The following is a 17275-nucleotide window of genomic DNA, read 5'->3' on the forward strand; positions in this document are numbered from 1 at the left end:
TGTCGTGAGCCCGAGTTTCCAGGGGTCTGTGCCCATGTTCTTGGCGCATTACTGGGGGTTCTGAGATGCGGCAGAAGGGTGCACATCGTACTGCATCAAGGCCTCTCATGCGCACTTCTGCAGCCCCGACTGAATCTGTTACGAGAGGACGAGGGGCACACGCACCTTGCTCAGCACTGCTCAGCAGCTCCCGCGGTACTGGTAACGGGGCTGGGTAATCGTTTGCGGTGGGGCGACATGCTTCCATGCTTCATAGGCGGCTGGGCGTAACTTGTTAGCCGGGACTCAGGGACTCCGATCTTGTCCCGTCGATGCCCCATGGCCCATGCGCATGCATGACGCACACTGTCCTGGGACGGGGAGTACCCCGCATTCATGTTCTCACGCCTGCTCACCACCACCACACGCACACACCCTTGTCAGCGGCATACCGGCTCCACGGCTGCAACTGGCCCTGTTGATGGTGCATTCGTGGCTCTCGCCATAGTCGCTGCGTCCTCAAACGTGTTACATGCCGAAAGCAATAAAGGTGGCTCTCCCGCTCAAGGGAGGTGGGCTGCGCCGAGTACTCTCCCATTTTGTCTACCCCAAGTACGGTAGCCTCATTTCCCGCACATAGCGTCATAGCCTGTAAGCCGGGGTCGAAATGTACAGGCACTGCCAGCCAGGTGTCGCTCCCAATGCTCCGCCGTATACGGTACATACTAGCCTACTCATCCCGGCCGCTTGTGCTACTCATCCCGGCCGCTTGTGCTACAAACTGCACATCCTGCCTATTTTGCCGCGCAGCCGTCTCGCGCACGGCGTTGCCAGGTCCACTTGGCCAACAGCTGTGTCATGATGTATGTCAAGCATAAGTGGCATGAATGTGCACCGGCAGTCTCAAACGCCATCTTAGCTGTAGGGCTTGAACAATGGCGACACTGCAGCAACAGCAGCAATCAACCAACAACGCACTTGCCACTCGGAATAAAACCAAAGAAGTTGAACCGTGTTTGTCTTGTTATACACCAGCCTACAAAGCAGCCCCGCAAGCCCATCCAACGCCACCCGCCCGCCAAGAGCATTCCAGAGGATGCCTGCAGCCCTCGCTTCTGCAATAGGCTCGACCACTGTATGCGCGGCCACCTTGCACAGGTCGCATATGGGGCATCGTGCGCAAACCGCGACTCCTGTGGTGCGCATCCTCTTATCGAAAATGCTTTCAACACTTTTATCCTATTCACGGCCGCGCCAGCTGGCTCTTGTAGGAATTGTAGTTGAGGCAGGCAGGCAGCAGCACCAGCATAAGCAGCGCTGGCAGCGCCCGCAGTAGCCACAGCCGCAGCTGCAGCAGCTGCTCTGCCGCTCCCGCTAGGCACTGTCCGCCGCCCACACCCAAGCCGTTCACTTCGGCCTGTCCCTGCCCCACGATGTGATCCTCATGGTCATGCAGGTGCAGGTCTGCGCCGGTGGCAGCGGCGCCAGCGGCATGCGTGTAGCTGTCTGCCACGCTGTCTGTGTCCCCGCCCGCGCCGCCGCCGCCGCCGTCGTCATCTAGCCCCGCAGCGCCGGCACCGCCCGCATCCGCGCTGCCGGACCCTGCCCAGCCGAACGTCAGAAGCCGCCACACTGGCGACACCACCACGTGGCTACCGCCGCCGCCTGCGCCCACCAGCCCTGCTGCTATGCCTGCGCGTCCCGGCAGCAGGGCTCCAGTGGCTCCGCCGGCGGCTCCCATGGCTCCGGCCCCGATTGCGCCGCCGCGCTGCAGCTGCTCTAGCCGCGCGGCCTCGTGTGTGACCAGCGCCGTGGAGATGCAGTCGGGCAGGTCCTCGACCTTGCACACCTGCAAGCGTACGTGCGTGTGGGGGGCATAGTGGGAGGGGGCGGAAGACGGGTGTTGATGAGTTGGGAACACATACGGTGGTCTTGAGTCGGGCGGGTGATCCATGCAAGGGGCTTGGACACTGGGCACGGGTGCCGTGCACAAGCGGGTTTCTCGAGGGCCGTACCACACGCATGCAGAGCTGTGATGGGCGCTGCCCCGTGCGGCCTCACCTTGACCTTCTGCCGCGTCTCCACCGACAGCATGTTGAGTACGGCGCCCACACCCATGCGCAGGCCCCGCGGCATGTCCGCCAGGTACATGGTCTGAAGGGGTACGGGAGAAGGAGGAGGTAAGGGGGGTGCATAGCCGGGGAAGAGTTATGGCCACAGGGAACGGGGATCGTGTGGGCGGGCTGAAGGCGTATGATTAATGAGAGCTGAGGGAAAGGCGCGGCCACCAGACAGGGCAGGGAGGGAACAGCATGAAGTAGCCCCGGTGTGCTGTATGGTGCACAGCACGCCGCCGCATGCTCGTGACAGAGTGTGAGAATGTGCACACATTGCTTGAGCGCGCCGGTACTGTCATCCCCACCAGTAGCTCGAAGCCAAGCTGCCAGCCACCTGCCCGCCTGCGCAATCCCCTTCACGTAGCCCCCCTCCCAGCCCTCCCAGCCCTCCCAGCCCTCCCAGCCCTCCCAGTCCTCCCAAACCTCCCACCAGACCCTCCCAGCCCTCCCAACCCTGCTACACGCCTCACCCGCAGCCGGCCCGGGTAGTGGCGCTGCACCAGGCGGCTGAACTCGCGCATGAGCGGAAACAGCCGCAGCGCCTGACGCACGTTGGAGCCCGAGCCCACCACCACCGCCTTGATGCGGTCATCCACACGACCCGCCATCGCCGCCGTGCGCGTCCCAGGCCCCGAGACCGGTGTCCCACCGCCGCTGCTTTTTCCACCGCCGCCGCCTGCGGCACCGGCTTTGCGGCGGCCGCTTGCCGCTGCCGCTTCCGCGGCCGCGGCTGCCACCGCCCCCACGCCGCCGGCGCGGTCACGCCCGCCGCCGGCGGCCCGCATGCCTCTCAACTCGTGCAGCCGGTCTGGATCTAGTTCCCCGGCCGTGCTCGCCGTGGCCGAGGTCGAGGCGGACGCCCATGCCGCCGCCAGCGGCGCCGCCATGAGCACACGGGTGCCGTACTCCAGCTGACTAATGATGGCCTCTATGCAGCGGCGGCCCTCGCCGCGCGCGCAGCGGGCCACTGCGCGCTGCAGGTGCAGGTGCAGCCACAGCGTGCCGTCGGGATCGGGGCCCTCCCACCAGGCCACGTCCTCCCAGCTCTGTGAAAATTGCAGGTTTAAAGATGGTGGGGTGTCAGGGGCGGGAAGTGGGAGGGGTTGAGTGCCATCGACCCTGGAGCAACCGGCGAAACCGACTGCACCTGTGTTGACGTGCGCCCGGACCCCTACGTGTCCCTCCGCCGCCCGACGCCGGCCCGCCATCCACCACCTGCAGCCCCTGCCTGCCACCCCTGCCTGCCACCCCACCCTTGCCTTCCATCCTCCCACTCCCCCCTCCCACTCCCCGCCCTCACCTTGAGCTCCTGCTCGCCCATGAACGGGTAGCTGGCCCGCCACGTCATGGTGCCCTGGATCTTGACCGCACTGGCAGCCACACCCCGCACCGCGTCCGATTGGTTCTTGGCCTGGGCAGCAGGGCCAGCGCGCGGGCGGGTAGGCAGTTAGTTAGGGCAGCAAGGACAGGGTCCGGCAGGGCAAGCAAACCTGGATACCGTGGGTGATTGAGTGGGCCGACTCCGCAGCAGGAAACTGGCTCCGTTCCGTTCCGAAGCCCGGTACATGCGAAACTCTCCCGGCCCCGCAACCCACGCTGCCGTATGATACCGACTCTCACGGCTTATATTAGGTCCTGGGTCCTTGATTGTATGGGCTCCCACGCCTGGTACAGGCATCTCTCTGACGGCCCAGCACCCCGCGCTGCCGACAATACAAGAAGGCATCGACTACCCAACGGGTGACCACCCCACTAATCCTTTTATCACTGCCTTGCCTGACCCGCTGAACTCTGACTCTGACCCTGACTCTGACTCTGGCTCTGAACCTGACTCTGAACCTGTACCCTGAACCTGTACCCTGACAGGTACCCCCGCCCGCCGCCTGGCCCGCGCACTGCGCTGTGTCGCGCTCACCGCCAGCAGGCCGTTGTACAGGATGTACCTCAGCGGCTCCAGCCCGTCCGGGTCCAAACCGGGCGGCAGCGAGCGCACACCCTGCTGTACCAGCACCTGCGGGCGGTTGGGCCGATGCGCGAGGGTTAGGGCGGGTCAAGATGGCAGCGCCTCATCGCTTGGGTCATATGCGCGTCCTTTGACCCACTACACGAAATGGCCGAAAGCCGGTTATCAAGCCGCAACCTAACAGTAAAAAAGATGCGCGCCGTTGTTGGACCTCGGCGCTTTCATGATCAAGTTTGCCGCTCACATTGCGTACGCACTCGGCCCACGCCTGGTACTCTGGCCCGCATTCGGGCACCTGCACCAGGCCCCACTCCATCCGAGGGATCGGCTTAGGCAGCGGCGGCGGCTGGTGTCGGAATGTGGGCAGCGGCAGCGCCGTCGCCGCCGTCAGCGGGTCAGCCGAGGCGGCGGCGCCGTCGGCAGTAGTGGCGGCGGCAAGCTGGTCCGAGGAGGGGCCGGCGCCGCCGCCGCCGCCGCGGATGCCTCGGCCGCCGCTGTCCGCTAGCCGCTTAATCAACCGCACCTGCGCGTGAAGTTATGGGTGGCGTGGGTGCGAGGTTCGGTCATATAAACTACGTTGCGAATCAGGTGGACCCCTTGGCCAGGTGGCGTCGCCATGGACAATGAATCGGCCAACTCTCCCCTAGCAATGCACCCACAGCATCTTGTGGATCCCCTCCCTCCCAAAGCATGTCGCCCCACGATGGCGCGCCTGCCCTGGTGTCCCCTGCCTCGACTCACCGTCTTGATGACAGCAGCGGGCAGGAAGATAATGTGTGCTGCTCTCAACAACACATCCCGCTTGGCGCCCCGGCCCACGCGCCGCTCATTTAACACCAGCACCAGCGCCGCTGTCTCCACAGCAGCCGTGGGTCGCTTAGCCCAGCGCCGCGCGGCGCCAAGCAGTAGAAGCTGCGGTACAAGGGCAAGGCAAGACGTACAGCGGATCGGGTGTCGGGGTCGAAGCAGCGGACCGCGCGGGGCGAACGATGACGGCGGTAGGGAACCCTTGAGGTGTGCCAGTTGGCGACGACACCAATTTCTAAAGGCGCACGAAGTGCGCGATGAATATATTATTGCCCGTGAGGGGGTTTGGCGCAAGCGTGCGCTTTGCTTGCTTGCGTGGGTCGCGTTGGCTGGACGGGGTGCGCTTTTCGGTCGTCTCGGCAGCCCACACGCTCTTCATTAGCAAGCGGTCGCTTACCTTGCCCAGCAGCTTCCACATCCTCAGGCAGTCCAAAGACCGCTACCGCTCAACAGGCCGCTTGCCCAGGCCAACAGGCTGGCTGGCCTTGCCCAGCGTTCTCACCGCTGCGGCTTCTCTGCCGGCTGTACGCACATCAGTCTGAATCCGTGCTACTAAGTGGGTAAAGTAATTCAGATGGCAAAAAGGCTCGGGCCCCGGAAAACCCTTCCTCCTGGCCGTGCTCTTGGCCGGATGCCGTCTGCCGTTCCAGATAATAAAGATGGATGTATAGCAGTGTGTATGGTTTGAGTACTGCTTTAGATTTCTAGCGCAAACGCGCGATCGGACACTGATGAACTGATTGTGGTCAGCCCCCTTGTCAACAGACGATGTTATATACAGTAGCGTTTCGCTTGAGTGCAAAGTGTTGCCACCACAAGCTTACTGTCTACAGTGCTGAGCGGGGTCGCACCACTGTTTCTCCCATCCCATCTTTGCGGTTTTCTTCAAGCTCATATCCGAGCCGCTCACAATCAAGCTCGCATCAAGTCGCTCTGTACAGCAAATTGATGCAGGGACAGCCCAGCAAGCCCAATCCTAGGATGGCGCGCGAGCAGTCCAGCGGCGCGGGCTCAGCCACACGACCAGCCTCAGCTGCGGGGTTAGGAGCGCAGCAGGCTCCCCGCCCCACGCGGCCGCAACAGTCAGGCTCCGGCCGCGGCGGCCCGCCACCTACCATTTCGGGCGGCAGCAGGGACACGCGGCTTCAGATGGACCCAGTGGAGAAAGCGCGGCGGCAGATGGGCTATCGGAACAACTGGTGCGGCGGCAGGACGAGCAAAGGTGGCGGGGGACAGCTGGGGCACGACCAGGTGTCACGCCTGCATTCACGCACCTCGTAGTAAATGCACTTGGCGGATGTGCTCCTGATGGCACCTGACAAGGAGTGTGTGCGTGTGTGTGGGCCTGTGGCCTATGGCGTGTGTGCAGGCACCGCAAGGAAGTGGACCACGCAAACCAGGTGCGGACACACCGTACAGTGTGTGCATGTATGCCGGGCTGAACAGGACCAGGCTATGGGCTTAAGGCGTTCTGCGGGACTAGCAGAGTAGCATACCGGTACTGGCAGGGCACCTTCAGGCAGACTTCCTGAAACGTGCAAGCACTCAGGCTGCCTTTCTTGCGTGCCCATGCTCCAGGTGAAGTGGCCGGAGCCGCTGGGTCCCAACCCACGTGTGGCGATCATCGGCGGCGGCATGTCTGGGCTCATGTGCGCCCGCGAGTTGGCACGACTGGGCATCAGGTGTGTGGCCACAAGCAGCGGGCCTGGCACTCCGCCGCGCCTTCTGCTCACAGTCCGCTCAGGCACTAGTACCCACCTCCGCGCCCCGGCCATGCCTTCCTGGTAACGCAACGCACAGTGCACCAGACCCGACACACTGAGCCATAGATCCAATCTTACATGCAATGCGGCCAATGCCCCAACCTCAGGAGCACTGTGTTTGACACGGGCAAGCACGGCGTGGGCGGCCGCATGGGCACACGCGCCAGCGGAGAGTCCTCCCTGCGCTCCGGCACCGGCACCACCGCGGCCTCCACGAAGGCGGCGGCAGCGCAGCTGGGCGGGCTCGTGTGAGTTACTGAGGCGGCGCCTGGGAGCTGTGAAGGAAGGGCATAACGTGCAGGTTTTAGGGTTTAGGGGAGGGCAGGCGGCCGTACACAGGCTACAGAGGCCACAGAGGCACCATGGCTTGTTGATGTGGGTTTGGGGTAGGTTATGAGTGCCCGGCTGCGCTGTGCCGGGACCTAAGTAAGTGCTTTCACTGCGTTTTTGCTTGCTCCCGTGCAGTTTTGACCACGCCGCACAGTTCTTCACAGTCACGGGTAGGCGGCTTGGGCCTCGGGGTGCACGGGGCTCAGAGCATCATCACTAGTTGAGATCAACTTCACCTATGATAGTACGCTACGAGTCCAGTTCGCGCAATGTGGGCGATTGAGCCTGGCGTCTGTAACCCCCTTTCGTAGCACAATGTACTCACCACCCCAACGCCGCAGCAGCCTCCTTGCTGTCACAACCTGCCCTCTATCCTCGCCTCCTACGTCCCAGCTATTCCGGCTCTACCTCCTCTCCGCCCCTACCAAGCGCAGACCCCTCGTTCCAATCGGTGGTGGATGACTGGCTCGCCACCGGCCTGGTGCGGGTGTGGGAGGGGCCCGTGGGCACCCTGCGTGCCGGCGCCGGCGCCTTCGCCCGGCTGCCGCCCAGCCCGCCGCGCTATGTGGCTGTGGGCGGCATGCGGCGGCTGGCTGAGGCGCTGGGGGAGCAGCTGGAGGCGGGCGGCGGCAGCAGCCTGGTGGAGTTCAGGCGGCCGTGCTGGGTGGGCAAGATGCAGGTGGGTGGGTGGGTGCCGAGATCCGTGGTTCCGCGTTGCCTTGGGCCGGCGGTGGGTTGTATGGGGGGCGGGGGTCGGTACAAACTGCTGTATAGTGGGGCGCAAGGTGTGGTGGGTGCATCCCATCCGGTCCCGCACATGTTGCCCGCGTCACCTCCCGGCTTATCTCTACCGCGGACCCCCGCCTTGCTGCAAAGCCACTGGCGGTCATTGCCACCGCTCACACCTTATCCGTACCCGCGCTCCCACTACTCCCATCCCCCACCCGCACTCCTGCAGGCCGAGGAGGGCCGCGGCTGGGCTCTCAGTGGCGAGGGGCGCAGTCAGGGCGTGTACGACGCAGTGGTTGTGGCGCACAACGGCAAGTGCGCCAACAGACTGGTGGGGCCCACAGGTGAGCGAGGAAGGGATCCAGGAGGGAGGAGGGAGGAGTGCATGATGATGCAGGTGGCGTTGTAACGGAAGGAGAGTTACGGGTGGTAGGAGAGCCGTGCCCCAAGGATGCATCAAAGGAGGAGCCTGTGCGTTTGCTCATAGCAGCACAGAGAGGAAGCGATTGCGCTATTTTTGCCCCTGACTCACTGGGCCCATCACAACCGTTCCGCCGTGTCCTCGTCCGCCCTCTCTGCAGGCGCGCCCAAGGTGGCTGAGCAGCTGATGCGGCTCAAGCTTAATGCGGTGTGGTGCCTCATGGTGGCGTTTGACGGACCGCTGCCAGTCAACTTTGAGGGTAAGTGGAATGTCGCGGGATGGTGCATTGAAAGCTAACTGCATCTCTGCGTTCCCATCACAGCGCCCATTACACTTTACAGTGCCCAATATGGGCACGGGGTGCCGTGTCGTGCACCTACGTTTCAATGTGCATTGCCCCCACCTCCACTCCTGACTTCTGCAATGCACTGATGCCTGCAGGCGCCTTCATCCAGGGCAGTTCCATCCTGAGCTGGGCGGCCAACAACACTGCCAAGCTGGAGCTCAAGTGGGTAGCGGGACCCGCGCGGGGCTAGAGCAAGACCGTCTCGGGTTGCGGCCACGCTCGGTGGTGTGCGAATGGTACTGTCAATGTAACAGAACAGGGAAATCTCCTGTTAGCTTTTAGGGGACCGGACATGAAACTTACTGGAGTAGCCGTAAATTGTAGCTTGACAAGCCCTTAACCATCCCCGCACAGGCACACGCCGGCGGGCACGCAGTGCTGGACGCTGTTCTCCACCAACGCTTACGGCCAGGCCAACAAGGTGACACCTATCTTGCCTTGGCGGGCTCGCAGAGGGATGGGTAAGCTAGCCAAGGAAGCGCAAAGGGTACACAAGCTGGTGGCCCGTGCCCCCTTGTCCCGTTGACCTTGCACGTGCGACTGCAACCGGATGTATGCGTGCGCCTCCCGCCGCAGGTGCCGCAGGAGAATATCCCGCCCGAGGTGGCTGACAAAGTGGCGGCGGAGATGGTGGCGGCGCTCAAGCAGGCGGCGGCGGGGCCTGAGGGCAGCCCGGCGGCGGCGGCAGTGGCAGCCAAGTGGCCCAAGACCGTGTTCACGCGCGTGCAGGCAGGAAGGGGGCGGGGGATGGGCGCGCGCGGGGGTGGCATGGGGGCGCACGATGCGGGCGCCAGTAGGCCTCAACACCGGCCAGCACATTGTGCATGTACCATGTCATTGTTTCCGTCTATTTATTATACACTGAACCTGACACCGTCTGCTCCTGTCGGAAGCCCGCCAACAAACCAGAAGCATACCCACCCAGCCGCCTTGTGTGTTTTTGTATTTTTTTTACCTGCAGTTGTGGGGCGCGGCGCTGCCTCTCAACACGCCCGGCACGCCGTGCATCCTGGACCCAGACAGCCGCGTGGGCGTGTGCGGCGACTGGCTCAGCGGTGGCTCGCTGCAGGCCGCGGCCGTCAGCGGCATCACGCTGGCCCGCCAGATCGCGGGTAGGGGGCGGGCTGGGCGCATCATGACAGGTCTGGGTTGGGCTGTGGTACGGGCAGGCAGGGGAATGCTTTTGCGACAGGATGGAAATGGACTGGCGGCCGCAGTAGCCGGGCTGCTCCCAGGGCTGCGCAGGGGCTGCGGTACGTGCAGAATGTCCGCCCTGGCTGTGAAGTGTGGACCCCACAAGTTTCGCATGCTTGAATGTCTAAATGGCCCTGCACGTTGCGGGTACCCTTGCTCGTGACTATGGTGTATCCATAGACTAAATGCAAATACCCACAAAACTTGTCCTTCTTCTACAATACTACTTCTGATTGTGACTAAGAAACCTAACGACGCACGCCGTGTGTGTATGTGTGCACGTGTGCGCTGCAGGCCTGCGCGGCAAGACGCAGGATCAGCTGGCTCCCTTCCGCCTGGGGCTGGAGGCGCAGTTCAAGCCGCTGCGGGTGACGGACATTGGCGAGTTCCCACACTGATGAGAGCGAGCACAAAAGTGTCGAGAAGACGGATGCGGCGGGTGCTGGAGTGGCATTGGGAATGGGATAGGCAGGCGTGCATGCGACACGCGAGCCGAAGGACGCACTGAAGCTAGCATGAGAGCAGACTGCTGGACATGAGCGGCGCTAGCAGCGGGGAGAGGAACCATGAGCGGGCGGGGATGCTGGAATGCAGGAATCATGGGGATTTAGAGTGTCAGTGAACATGAACTGTGAGAGTGCAGGGATGTGGCCATGCATCTCGGCAAGAGGGCAACTACCGTAGGTGTGTTATCGCGGAGATGCGGTAAGGATGACAGTGAAGGGAATGAAGTGTTGCAGTGATGCCAGCGACGCGGCGGCAGCGGAGAAGAGGGGCGCGGTCAGGAGGAGGGGCTGCTGGCGCGGGAGATTGCCAGATTGGTGGGTGCGCGGAGGTGGGCACGAACCTGAAGAGGTCACGATGCAAGAGCGAAGAGGCTGGCGTTTCTCTGTTTCTCTTATCCTCTTGGACAAAACAAGTTAACAACCCGAGCCTCTTACCTCTCAAGCTTAGGCAAGCGCATCCGTCGGCGCTGCGTAGGAAGCCCTGAGCAACGGCCAACGCGAGCTCAATCAACATGTTCGTCTGCGTCGAGTGCGGCAGCAACAACCCTTGCAGGTGACCGCGAAAAGTGCAGCGGCAGCAGGGCGGGTTCCCGAGGAAGGATGAGGCCCAGAAGGTCCAGACCCATGGGGCAGACTCGACCGGCTCTGTTCCTGCCTTACCTCGCGTTCATTCCGCAAGCCCCACTCCCGCTCGCTTGTAATGCCTTCCCACGCCCGCCCAAGCAGGTGCAAGGTGCTGGGCCCCACCCTTGGCCTCATCGGTGCACTGTTGACCGCCATTGTGGCATACCCACTGGGTGCGTGCGGCGCCCCTTGGCCTGCTGCTTGCACGCATTGGCCGTGTGTACGGAGACTGTCTGTGCGCTGAGTAGAAGCAGACACGGAGGGCATCCGGCACACGGATACAAGCGTAATCTTGGCATCATGCCGGTACTCCGTAGGACCAGGGCCGAAGCAATGGCGCTGAATGGTGCCGTGGGTGCCAATATATCCGGCAGGGCATTAGGACCAGCACTGCTGCATGGAACACTGTTGCAGCCCCGGGTCCCAACTCACAACCGCACTGTGTGTCCCCCTGACCCCTCCTGCACCTGCAGGAGCGCTGTGCTGCTGCGTGTCAAGGTCCACCTCAGACCGCATGTTTGCCGCGCCAGCAGACGTATTCACAGTCACCAGTGCAACCCTGCCCATATGAGGAGGAGCTTGTGTGTTGAAGGAGACGGAACGAGCTTGCGTGTGTGCGTGGAAGGTGCAGGCAATGGAAGGTGCTGGCAATGGAGTGGATGGGCTGAGGGCCGCTCGCTGAAAGATGCTTCTGGCTCGGCGGGCACAACGTGTCATTGTCCGCTTGCTGTACTCGACAAGAGGTACTTCGGAGACGTCATAGCTTGGATTGGCGCCGAACGTGTGGTAGCTGCAAGCTGGCGGGAACTGGGGCGCGGCGCCGACTACCGTAGTGGGTGCTGAGACTCGCCACGGACGGCCAAGCATGACACGACGCACGTGGCATGTTCGTGCCCGCGTCCCTTTGACTTCCCTGCGACTTTTCGGGATATGTGAAAAAAACTTAAGCTAAAAGGATTGCAAGCACTCCGTGCGGGCGTCGGAGGGTGCGACTGTGCAACCGCCACCTTCCGTGCAACCGCCGCCATCGGGGCCATCGCGCTCGCTCAAAAGCCCCCGGCCCGGGCAATAAATTAACTTCTCAACCAGTTCAAACAATATCAGTTCGTTATAGCTTATCATAACATAACTATGGCAACGGCAAATCCCCTACACGCGCACCGCTACGCGCCCGCTGCTGCTCCAGCACAACAAGTGGTCACAGTCACGCACACGCACATGACAGCTACCTCGGCGCCACTATGCTTCGAATGCGGCAGCGCCAACCCTTGCCAGTGAGTGGAATGTTCGGCGCCCGGGTCATGTCTTTCGCATGCGGGATGTGGGGCATGTGAAGCTCGGCATGCTGGAGGTCCCCCCGCAACTACATGCCTTCCTGTTCTTACCTTGCTACGCCGCCCCTATTTCGCACGCAGCTGCAAGATGTTCGGTCCGCTGCTGGGCTTCGTTGTTGGCGTGTGTGTTGCAACCGTGGCCTACCCCATCGGTGGATGCCTGTGGTGCGTGAATCGGCCGACCTCTACGCGGTTGCTGGCAGCGCCGGCGGACATATACCACCTCACCAACGCGACGATACCCATCTAAGCTAGGCTGGCAAGACAGCGTTCTGTTATGCGGTAGAGGGTCGCAGCGCTGTCGGAGCTCGGGCAGCAGCTTTGGTTTGAGCTCGGGCGGAGTGTGTCAGGCTAGTAGGGACTAGTGCTAAATTAAAGACTCGCGAGATTCGTAAATTATCATGACACACTGGTGTATACACGCATACCGGTACCGCTTGCCGTCAGACATGTGCTTCAAGACCAGGGCACGGGCAGGCAAGGTCCATGCCACGCGACGTGTCAAGGCTGGAACAAATAAATACCTTGATCTTGACGCAACAGTATTGCGACCTGGTAGGCTGAGTGACGACCGGAAATGAAAGGGCTGTTTCCATTTAGTGGGACTGAGCAATCCGGCTGTAACCAGGGCTGCACAGCACGGACAGGGGAACCCCTGCGCACGAGTGTACTCTGGCTGTAATATCTTCCCTTTCGACAATCGTGCGATGCCTGGATGCAACGCTGCAAGTATACAGTCCTCTTGATGCGTGCTCAAAAGGAATGAGAACCGGCAACAGAAAGGTAACATGTGAATGCGCTACTGACTGCCTACTCTCGTGCCACCACTCCGCCGTCCGCTCTGGTCTACGTACGCATTCGTTCCCACCACACTCGTCATTAATTAGAAAGCTCTGGCAGATGGGCACTGGACATGCCAGCCCATGTCAGTCGTTTGCCGTGGGGAAAGGCGACCGAGCCGGCAGTTAGAACACGATATGTTAAGGGCTCCCACGCGTATACGTGTCCATGGAGCCAGAGCGGGGGGAGGGTGCGTCTGTGGGGACGGCGGGTGGGTGAGATGCCATCCTGTTAAGGACCGCGAGCATGAATGTTAAGCGAGTGTGTAAGTATGATGACACTAGCTTGCTGGGCCAAGGGCGGGTCATGGCAACTTGGAAACGAGCGAGGAGCTCGGGCTGTGATTGAAAACATTCTTTGCCGTAAGCTGCAAGACCACCGCTCGTGTGTAAGTCGGTGACATGATGAAGACAAGCACGAATAAATTTTTGACGCACGCTTGAGGCACAGTTTGGAAAATGAGCATGAGCCCCCATTCCATCGGCCGCCGAGCGGGTCTATAGTTCCTCCGCGAGGCCACCTCTGGTCCCTCTCCTTCGGCTTGCCCTTGTACCGCTCAAACTAGCAAAATGGCCAAGTCTAAGAACCACACTGGCCACAACCAGAACCGCAAGTGCCACAGGTGGGGGCGCAGCGATGGCCGCGCAGACAGGCTCTTCGCTCGCTCAGCAATGATCTATGAACACTATGCACCAACAGGAACGGCATCAAGAAGCCCCAGAAGAACAAGTTCCCCAGCCGCAAGGGCGTAAGTGCCGCCGCGGCGCTGTTTCGGGGAGCTCAGGGAGGAGCTGGCGCTCTGGGAGCTGTTACGGGCGCGTTTTCTGAAAGCAAGATATGATAACGGAGGGAAGGGTCCGGGGTCGGCAGACGCGAAAGCACATCGCTCACTGCTTCATCTAAGTTCGTGTTCCTGTGCATGCTTTTTCCATTTTGCAGATGGACCCCAAGTTCCTGCGCAACCAGGTGGGGCTACAGCTGGGTTTTGCCGGGGACAGCGCATTTGTGCGACGGGCTGGCGGTGGGCGGGACCAGGCCGAGGGAGGGGGGGTGAAGCACCGTCCACGCGCAGGCGCATTCGGGCGCCGGAAAGCCACGTAGCATATGCATGTACCTGTCATTGTGTTGTGCTGCCAAACCGTTAGTGTTTGGAGAGGAAGGGGCTGCAGGCGTTTGAACCGACGGGCAATACGGCGTGGGGTCACTACGACACACCGGGCGGCAGGCTGCATGCCCTCCCCGACCATTCCGCGCGGTTTACGTTGCTGACCTGTTCCTCGACTTTCCTTCCCCTCGCGCAGCGGTACGCCAAGCGCCACAACAAGAAGGTCGAGTAAGCAGCCCGCTTTAGCGGATGCGCTACCGGTCTGGTCTGTTCGACGGAGGCTAGCGGAGGCGAAGGGACTTGTGTGTTCGATGTAACGCCATTTTGCAACGCACTGGCCTCAGCTTCTCAATTATGTCGGGATTGGGAGGGAGGGCACGACAGTCGAGGCGGCAGCATTGGGACTCGGCAGCAGCAGCAGCAGCAGCAGCAGCAGCAGCATCGCAGGAGAAGGAGCTGCGCGCGGCGCGAGCAGCTACTTACAGGCGCGCTGCTATCAGCGGCGACACTGGCGCTCACGCAGCAGCAGCAGCTGCGGCAGCGATTGCACGATGCCTTGCAGCGCTTCACGCAATGTGTGCCCGACCGGTGGCGCGCGCCGCGGGGCCCTCCTGAGCTGAGCGCGACGGCGAGCCGTGCCGCGGCTGCATGCCGGGGCTGGCCAGCGAACGGGTGGTGCACGCGCCACGTGGAACTGCAGTCGTGGCAGCTGAGCTTTCCACAGTCTGTATGGCATATGTTACCGGGTGCTGATGGACCAGCGGTCAGCTTAGATGTCCACAGCGGCGGCACCCGTACACAGGCCGACGCTGCATGTCGCATGCTGCGTTCGGGAGTGCTGGGAGGTGTGTTACAGGCTGTCTGCCAGCGTTCAAATCTAGTCACCAGACTTCAGCGTGGCAGTCTCGAATAGCAGCCTTTCGGGGTGTCCGCGGGCCAATTATGGCACTTCCAGCTTGAGTAATACGCACCGTAACCCGTCAAAATTGGGCGCATCAATGAAATGTCAGCAGTCCTCCGCAAAAAATCATGTACATCATCAAGGCATATTCATCTAACCTCGCATCATCCGTTACCGCAACTAGATGGTCATGTACCAGACCAGGTACCGCCGCACGTTGCAGCTGGCGGCTTAAAACTACTGACAATGGTGCCTCCGTCAACGCCCAGGACCCTCCCACGTCACCAGATGCCGCCCACAGCAGCCTAATGTGTCATTAGTGCAGCAGCGTCCAACATAAGATACTGCGCATTCCGTGGGTAAGCATAGCCCATCATGTTCAGGTAGCCGCCGTCTCTCTATTCGTCATTGAACTCCCGTCAAAGTCTGTGTGATTCACACCCGCGCCGAACCCAGCTCGTCTCAACATGCCCTTCTGCTATCAGTGTGGTGCAGTGGCGGCCCCTCTTGCATGAGCTGCCTAGATTCCCCTGGTAGTAAGTGTATTCAACATCACAATCGCAGCCAAGTATCAACCTCCTGGCTGTCACTCGCTGTAGGGTAGGATGATAATGGAGCCGGACTCGCTCTTGAGCGTCACCGGCTGTTGGTCGGTCTTGAGCGACGGAACAGCGCGCGTCAGGGCCTGTAAAGTGCGCGGGGAGTCACATCAGTTGGCTTCGCTCTCCCCAACATAGGATTACTTCACGCTGGCCAACGTGAAGGCAACTTGATGCGCCTGCTAGCCGACCTTGCCACCTATTTCTCTCCTACCTTGGTCAGGTAGTGCGACAGTAGGCCCAGGGGCCCGAACACAGCGCCTAGCAGCAGACTGTGCGCGGTGGGCACACCGTTGCGCAGGCCTACAGGGGTTGCAGGAGGCGCTCAATTGATACAGGCTTTTAGGACAACCCGGACAAAACCCTCAGCACCCTCCTCCCACCGTGGAGTATAAGCGCCCCCATCGCCCCGTACTGGTCGTGTAGGGCCTGTGGCCCGCACCTACCGTCCAGCAGGCACCAGCGCGCGGAGAACAGGTTGACGCACATGATGTGCAGCACCCAGGAGGCAGTGACAGGCAGCCGGCCGAACAGCGATGCGATGCCCTCCAGCTTGGGCAAGAACTGCGGGTTGAAGCCGCCTGCGCAGTACGGTACAAGACGCAGGCGTAAATACGGATCAGGACCTAAGCGGGCGGGCGGCATGCCTGGTGTCGCTTTGCAAGTACGCGAGCCTTCACCCGCGTAGCACATCCTCCTGGCCAACCAGCCCGCCATCCTGGTCCCTGCTTCTTTCAAGATGCAACCCCAGACGGCAGCTGTGACGCCCAACAACACCTGCGTCTCCTTACACCGCTATTTGCTCACCCTTGAGTCCCGCTTCAAGGCTGCCCGGCATCATAATGCTGAGCGTGTCGGGGGACCATGAGCCCACCAGCAGCACCAGGTACGCCAGGGCCAGCGGCACGAAGGGCCACACCGACGAGAAGAAGCCCGAGGTCTTGCGCGGGAAGAGCGCCATCTGCACCGATGGAAGGAGGCGTGTGATTGGGCTAAGCTAGCAGGGAGCGAAAGGGTGCGCAAGAATCTCCAGTCAATCGTGCTGGCCCACAGGGTCCTTGGGTCGCCCAGTGGCGTGTTCAGAGCATGTCGACCGACTTCGGACCTTTTTACAAGGTTCATCAAATAAGGGAAACTCACCAGCACAATGCTGAGCGCCGTGTAGGCAGCGCCAGCTACCACGGTGAGAATGACGCCCTCAGGAAGCGCAGGGGCAGCTGCAGCTGCAGCAGCCGCAGCTGCTTTGCAGCAAGGCTTCGCTGCAGCAGCGGCTGAGGCCTTGCACACCAAAGGGTGTCGGGAGTCAGAGATGACTTTACCTGCCAGGCCCGGCCGAGCGCTGATGCCACATTTATACGAGAATGGAACACCCTTAAACCTCGTTGCGTTGGACTGCTTCGCGCAGGTCGCGCTCAGCGGTTTACAAAGTATGCTTGCCATCTTTGTAGAGCGCTAGCTCTGTAAGCTAGTGCGATACAAGTTTGGATCCTCTAGATGGGCATCAGCATGTATGTATCAGGCGGCAAAAGGTTAGTGAAGACCCCATGCCCCGGACCCCCCATGAGGGGACGACCGACCCGCTCACACACACGGACAAAACCTTGTTGTTTAGGGGTTAAACCCCCCTCTAACTATATCAATGTGGTGCCAATCGACTCCTCCTGACGAGCGCTGTCACGCTATGCCGTCGGCGGTCCTGCTCTGAGACTTGAGTCAC

General features: G+C 61.6%; 6 protein-coding genes across 6 annotated transcripts; 4 read left to right on the top strand and 2 right to left on the bottom strand.

Annotated features, from left to right (window-relative positions):
• Positions 1–282: 282 nt before the first annotated feature.
• On the bottom strand, positions 283–5529 carry CHLRE_03g207200v5 (uncharacterized protein). The gene is made up of 8 exons (XM_001693266.2): positions 5264–5529; positions 4801–4971; positions 4304–4582; positions 4012–4107; positions 3397–3507; positions 2567–3142; positions 2041–2133; positions 283–1828 (listed from the first exon to the last, which is right to left on the bottom strand). Exons 1-8 carry the CDS (start codon positions 5282–5284, stop codon positions 1223–1225), a joined length of 1953 nt encoding a protein of 650 aa, XP_001693318.1. The 5' UTR covers positions 5285–5529; the 3' UTR covers positions 283–1222.
• Positions 5530–5638: 109 nt separating this feature from the next.
• On the top strand, positions 5639–10550 carry CHLRE_03g207150v5 (uncharacterized protein). The gene is made up of 13 exons (XM_043061523.1): positions 5639–6065; positions 6236–6266; positions 6445–6548; positions 6737–6877; positions 7095–7129; positions 7394–7638; positions 7918–8032; positions 8270–8368; positions 8551–8617; positions 8810–8876; positions 9032–9184; positions 9417–9567; positions 9944–10550. The coding sequence occupies exons 1-13, from the start codon at positions 5848–5850 to the stop codon at positions 10045–10047; spliced, it is 1530 nt and encodes a 509-aa protein (XP_042926452.1). The 5' UTR covers positions 5639–5847; the 3' UTR covers positions 10048–10550.
• Positions 10551–10598: 48 nt separating this feature from the next.
• Positions 10599–11730, top strand: CHLRE_03g207152v5 (uncharacterized protein). The gene is made up of 3 exons (XM_043061524.1): positions 10599–10708; positions 10882–10952; positions 11253–11730. Exons 1-3 carry the CDS (start codon positions 10668–10670, stop codon positions 11348–11350), a joined length of 210 nt encoding a protein of 69 aa, XP_042926453.1. The 5' UTR covers positions 10599–10667; the 3' UTR covers positions 11351–11730.
• A 128-nt stretch (positions 11731–11858) lies between these two features.
• Positions 11859–13380, top strand: CHLRE_03g207100v5 (uncharacterized protein). Its single transcript, XM_001693122.2, has 2 exons — positions 11859–12053; positions 12195–13380. Exons 1-2 carry the CDS (start codon positions 11911–11913, stop codon positions 12361–12363), a joined length of 312 nt encoding a protein of 103 aa, XP_001693174.1. The 5' UTR covers positions 11859–11910; the 3' UTR covers positions 12364–13380.
• A 48-nt stretch (positions 13381–13428) lies between these two features.
• On the top strand, positions 13429–14388 carry CHLRE_03g207050v5 (ribosomal protein L29). Its single transcript, XM_001693123.2, has 4 exons — positions 13429–13575; positions 13653–13701; positions 13893–13919; positions 14255–14388. The coding sequence occupies exons 1-4, from the start codon at positions 13523–13525 to the stop codon at positions 14288–14290; spliced, it is 165 nt and encodes a 54-aa protein (XP_001693175.1). The 5' UTR covers positions 13429–13522; the 3' UTR covers positions 14291–14388.
• A 508-nt stretch (positions 14389–14896) lies between these two features.
• CHLRE_03g207000v5 (uncharacterized protein) lies at positions 14897–17068 on the bottom strand. The gene is made up of 5 exons (XM_001693267.2): positions 16699–17068; positions 16366–16519; positions 16005–16139; positions 15773–15861; positions 14897–15644 (listed from the first exon to the last, which is right to left on the bottom strand). The coding sequence occupies exons 1-5, from the start codon at positions 16996–16998 to the stop codon at positions 15546–15548; spliced, it is 777 nt and encodes a 258-aa protein (XP_001693319.1). The 5' UTR covers positions 16999–17068; the 3' UTR covers positions 14897–15545.
• Positions 17069–17275: the final 207 nt, after the last annotated feature.

The sequence above is a fragment of the Chlamydomonas reinhardtii genome, chromosome 3 (genome assembly GCF_000002595.2).
Source record: "Chlamydomonas reinhardtii strain CC-503 cw92 mt+ chromosome 3, whole genome shotgun sequence".
In the NCBI taxonomy this organism is placed as follows: domain Eukaryota; kingdom Viridiplantae; phylum Chlorophyta; class Chlorophyceae; order Chlamydomonadales; family Chlamydomonadaceae; genus Chlamydomonas; species Chlamydomonas reinhardtii.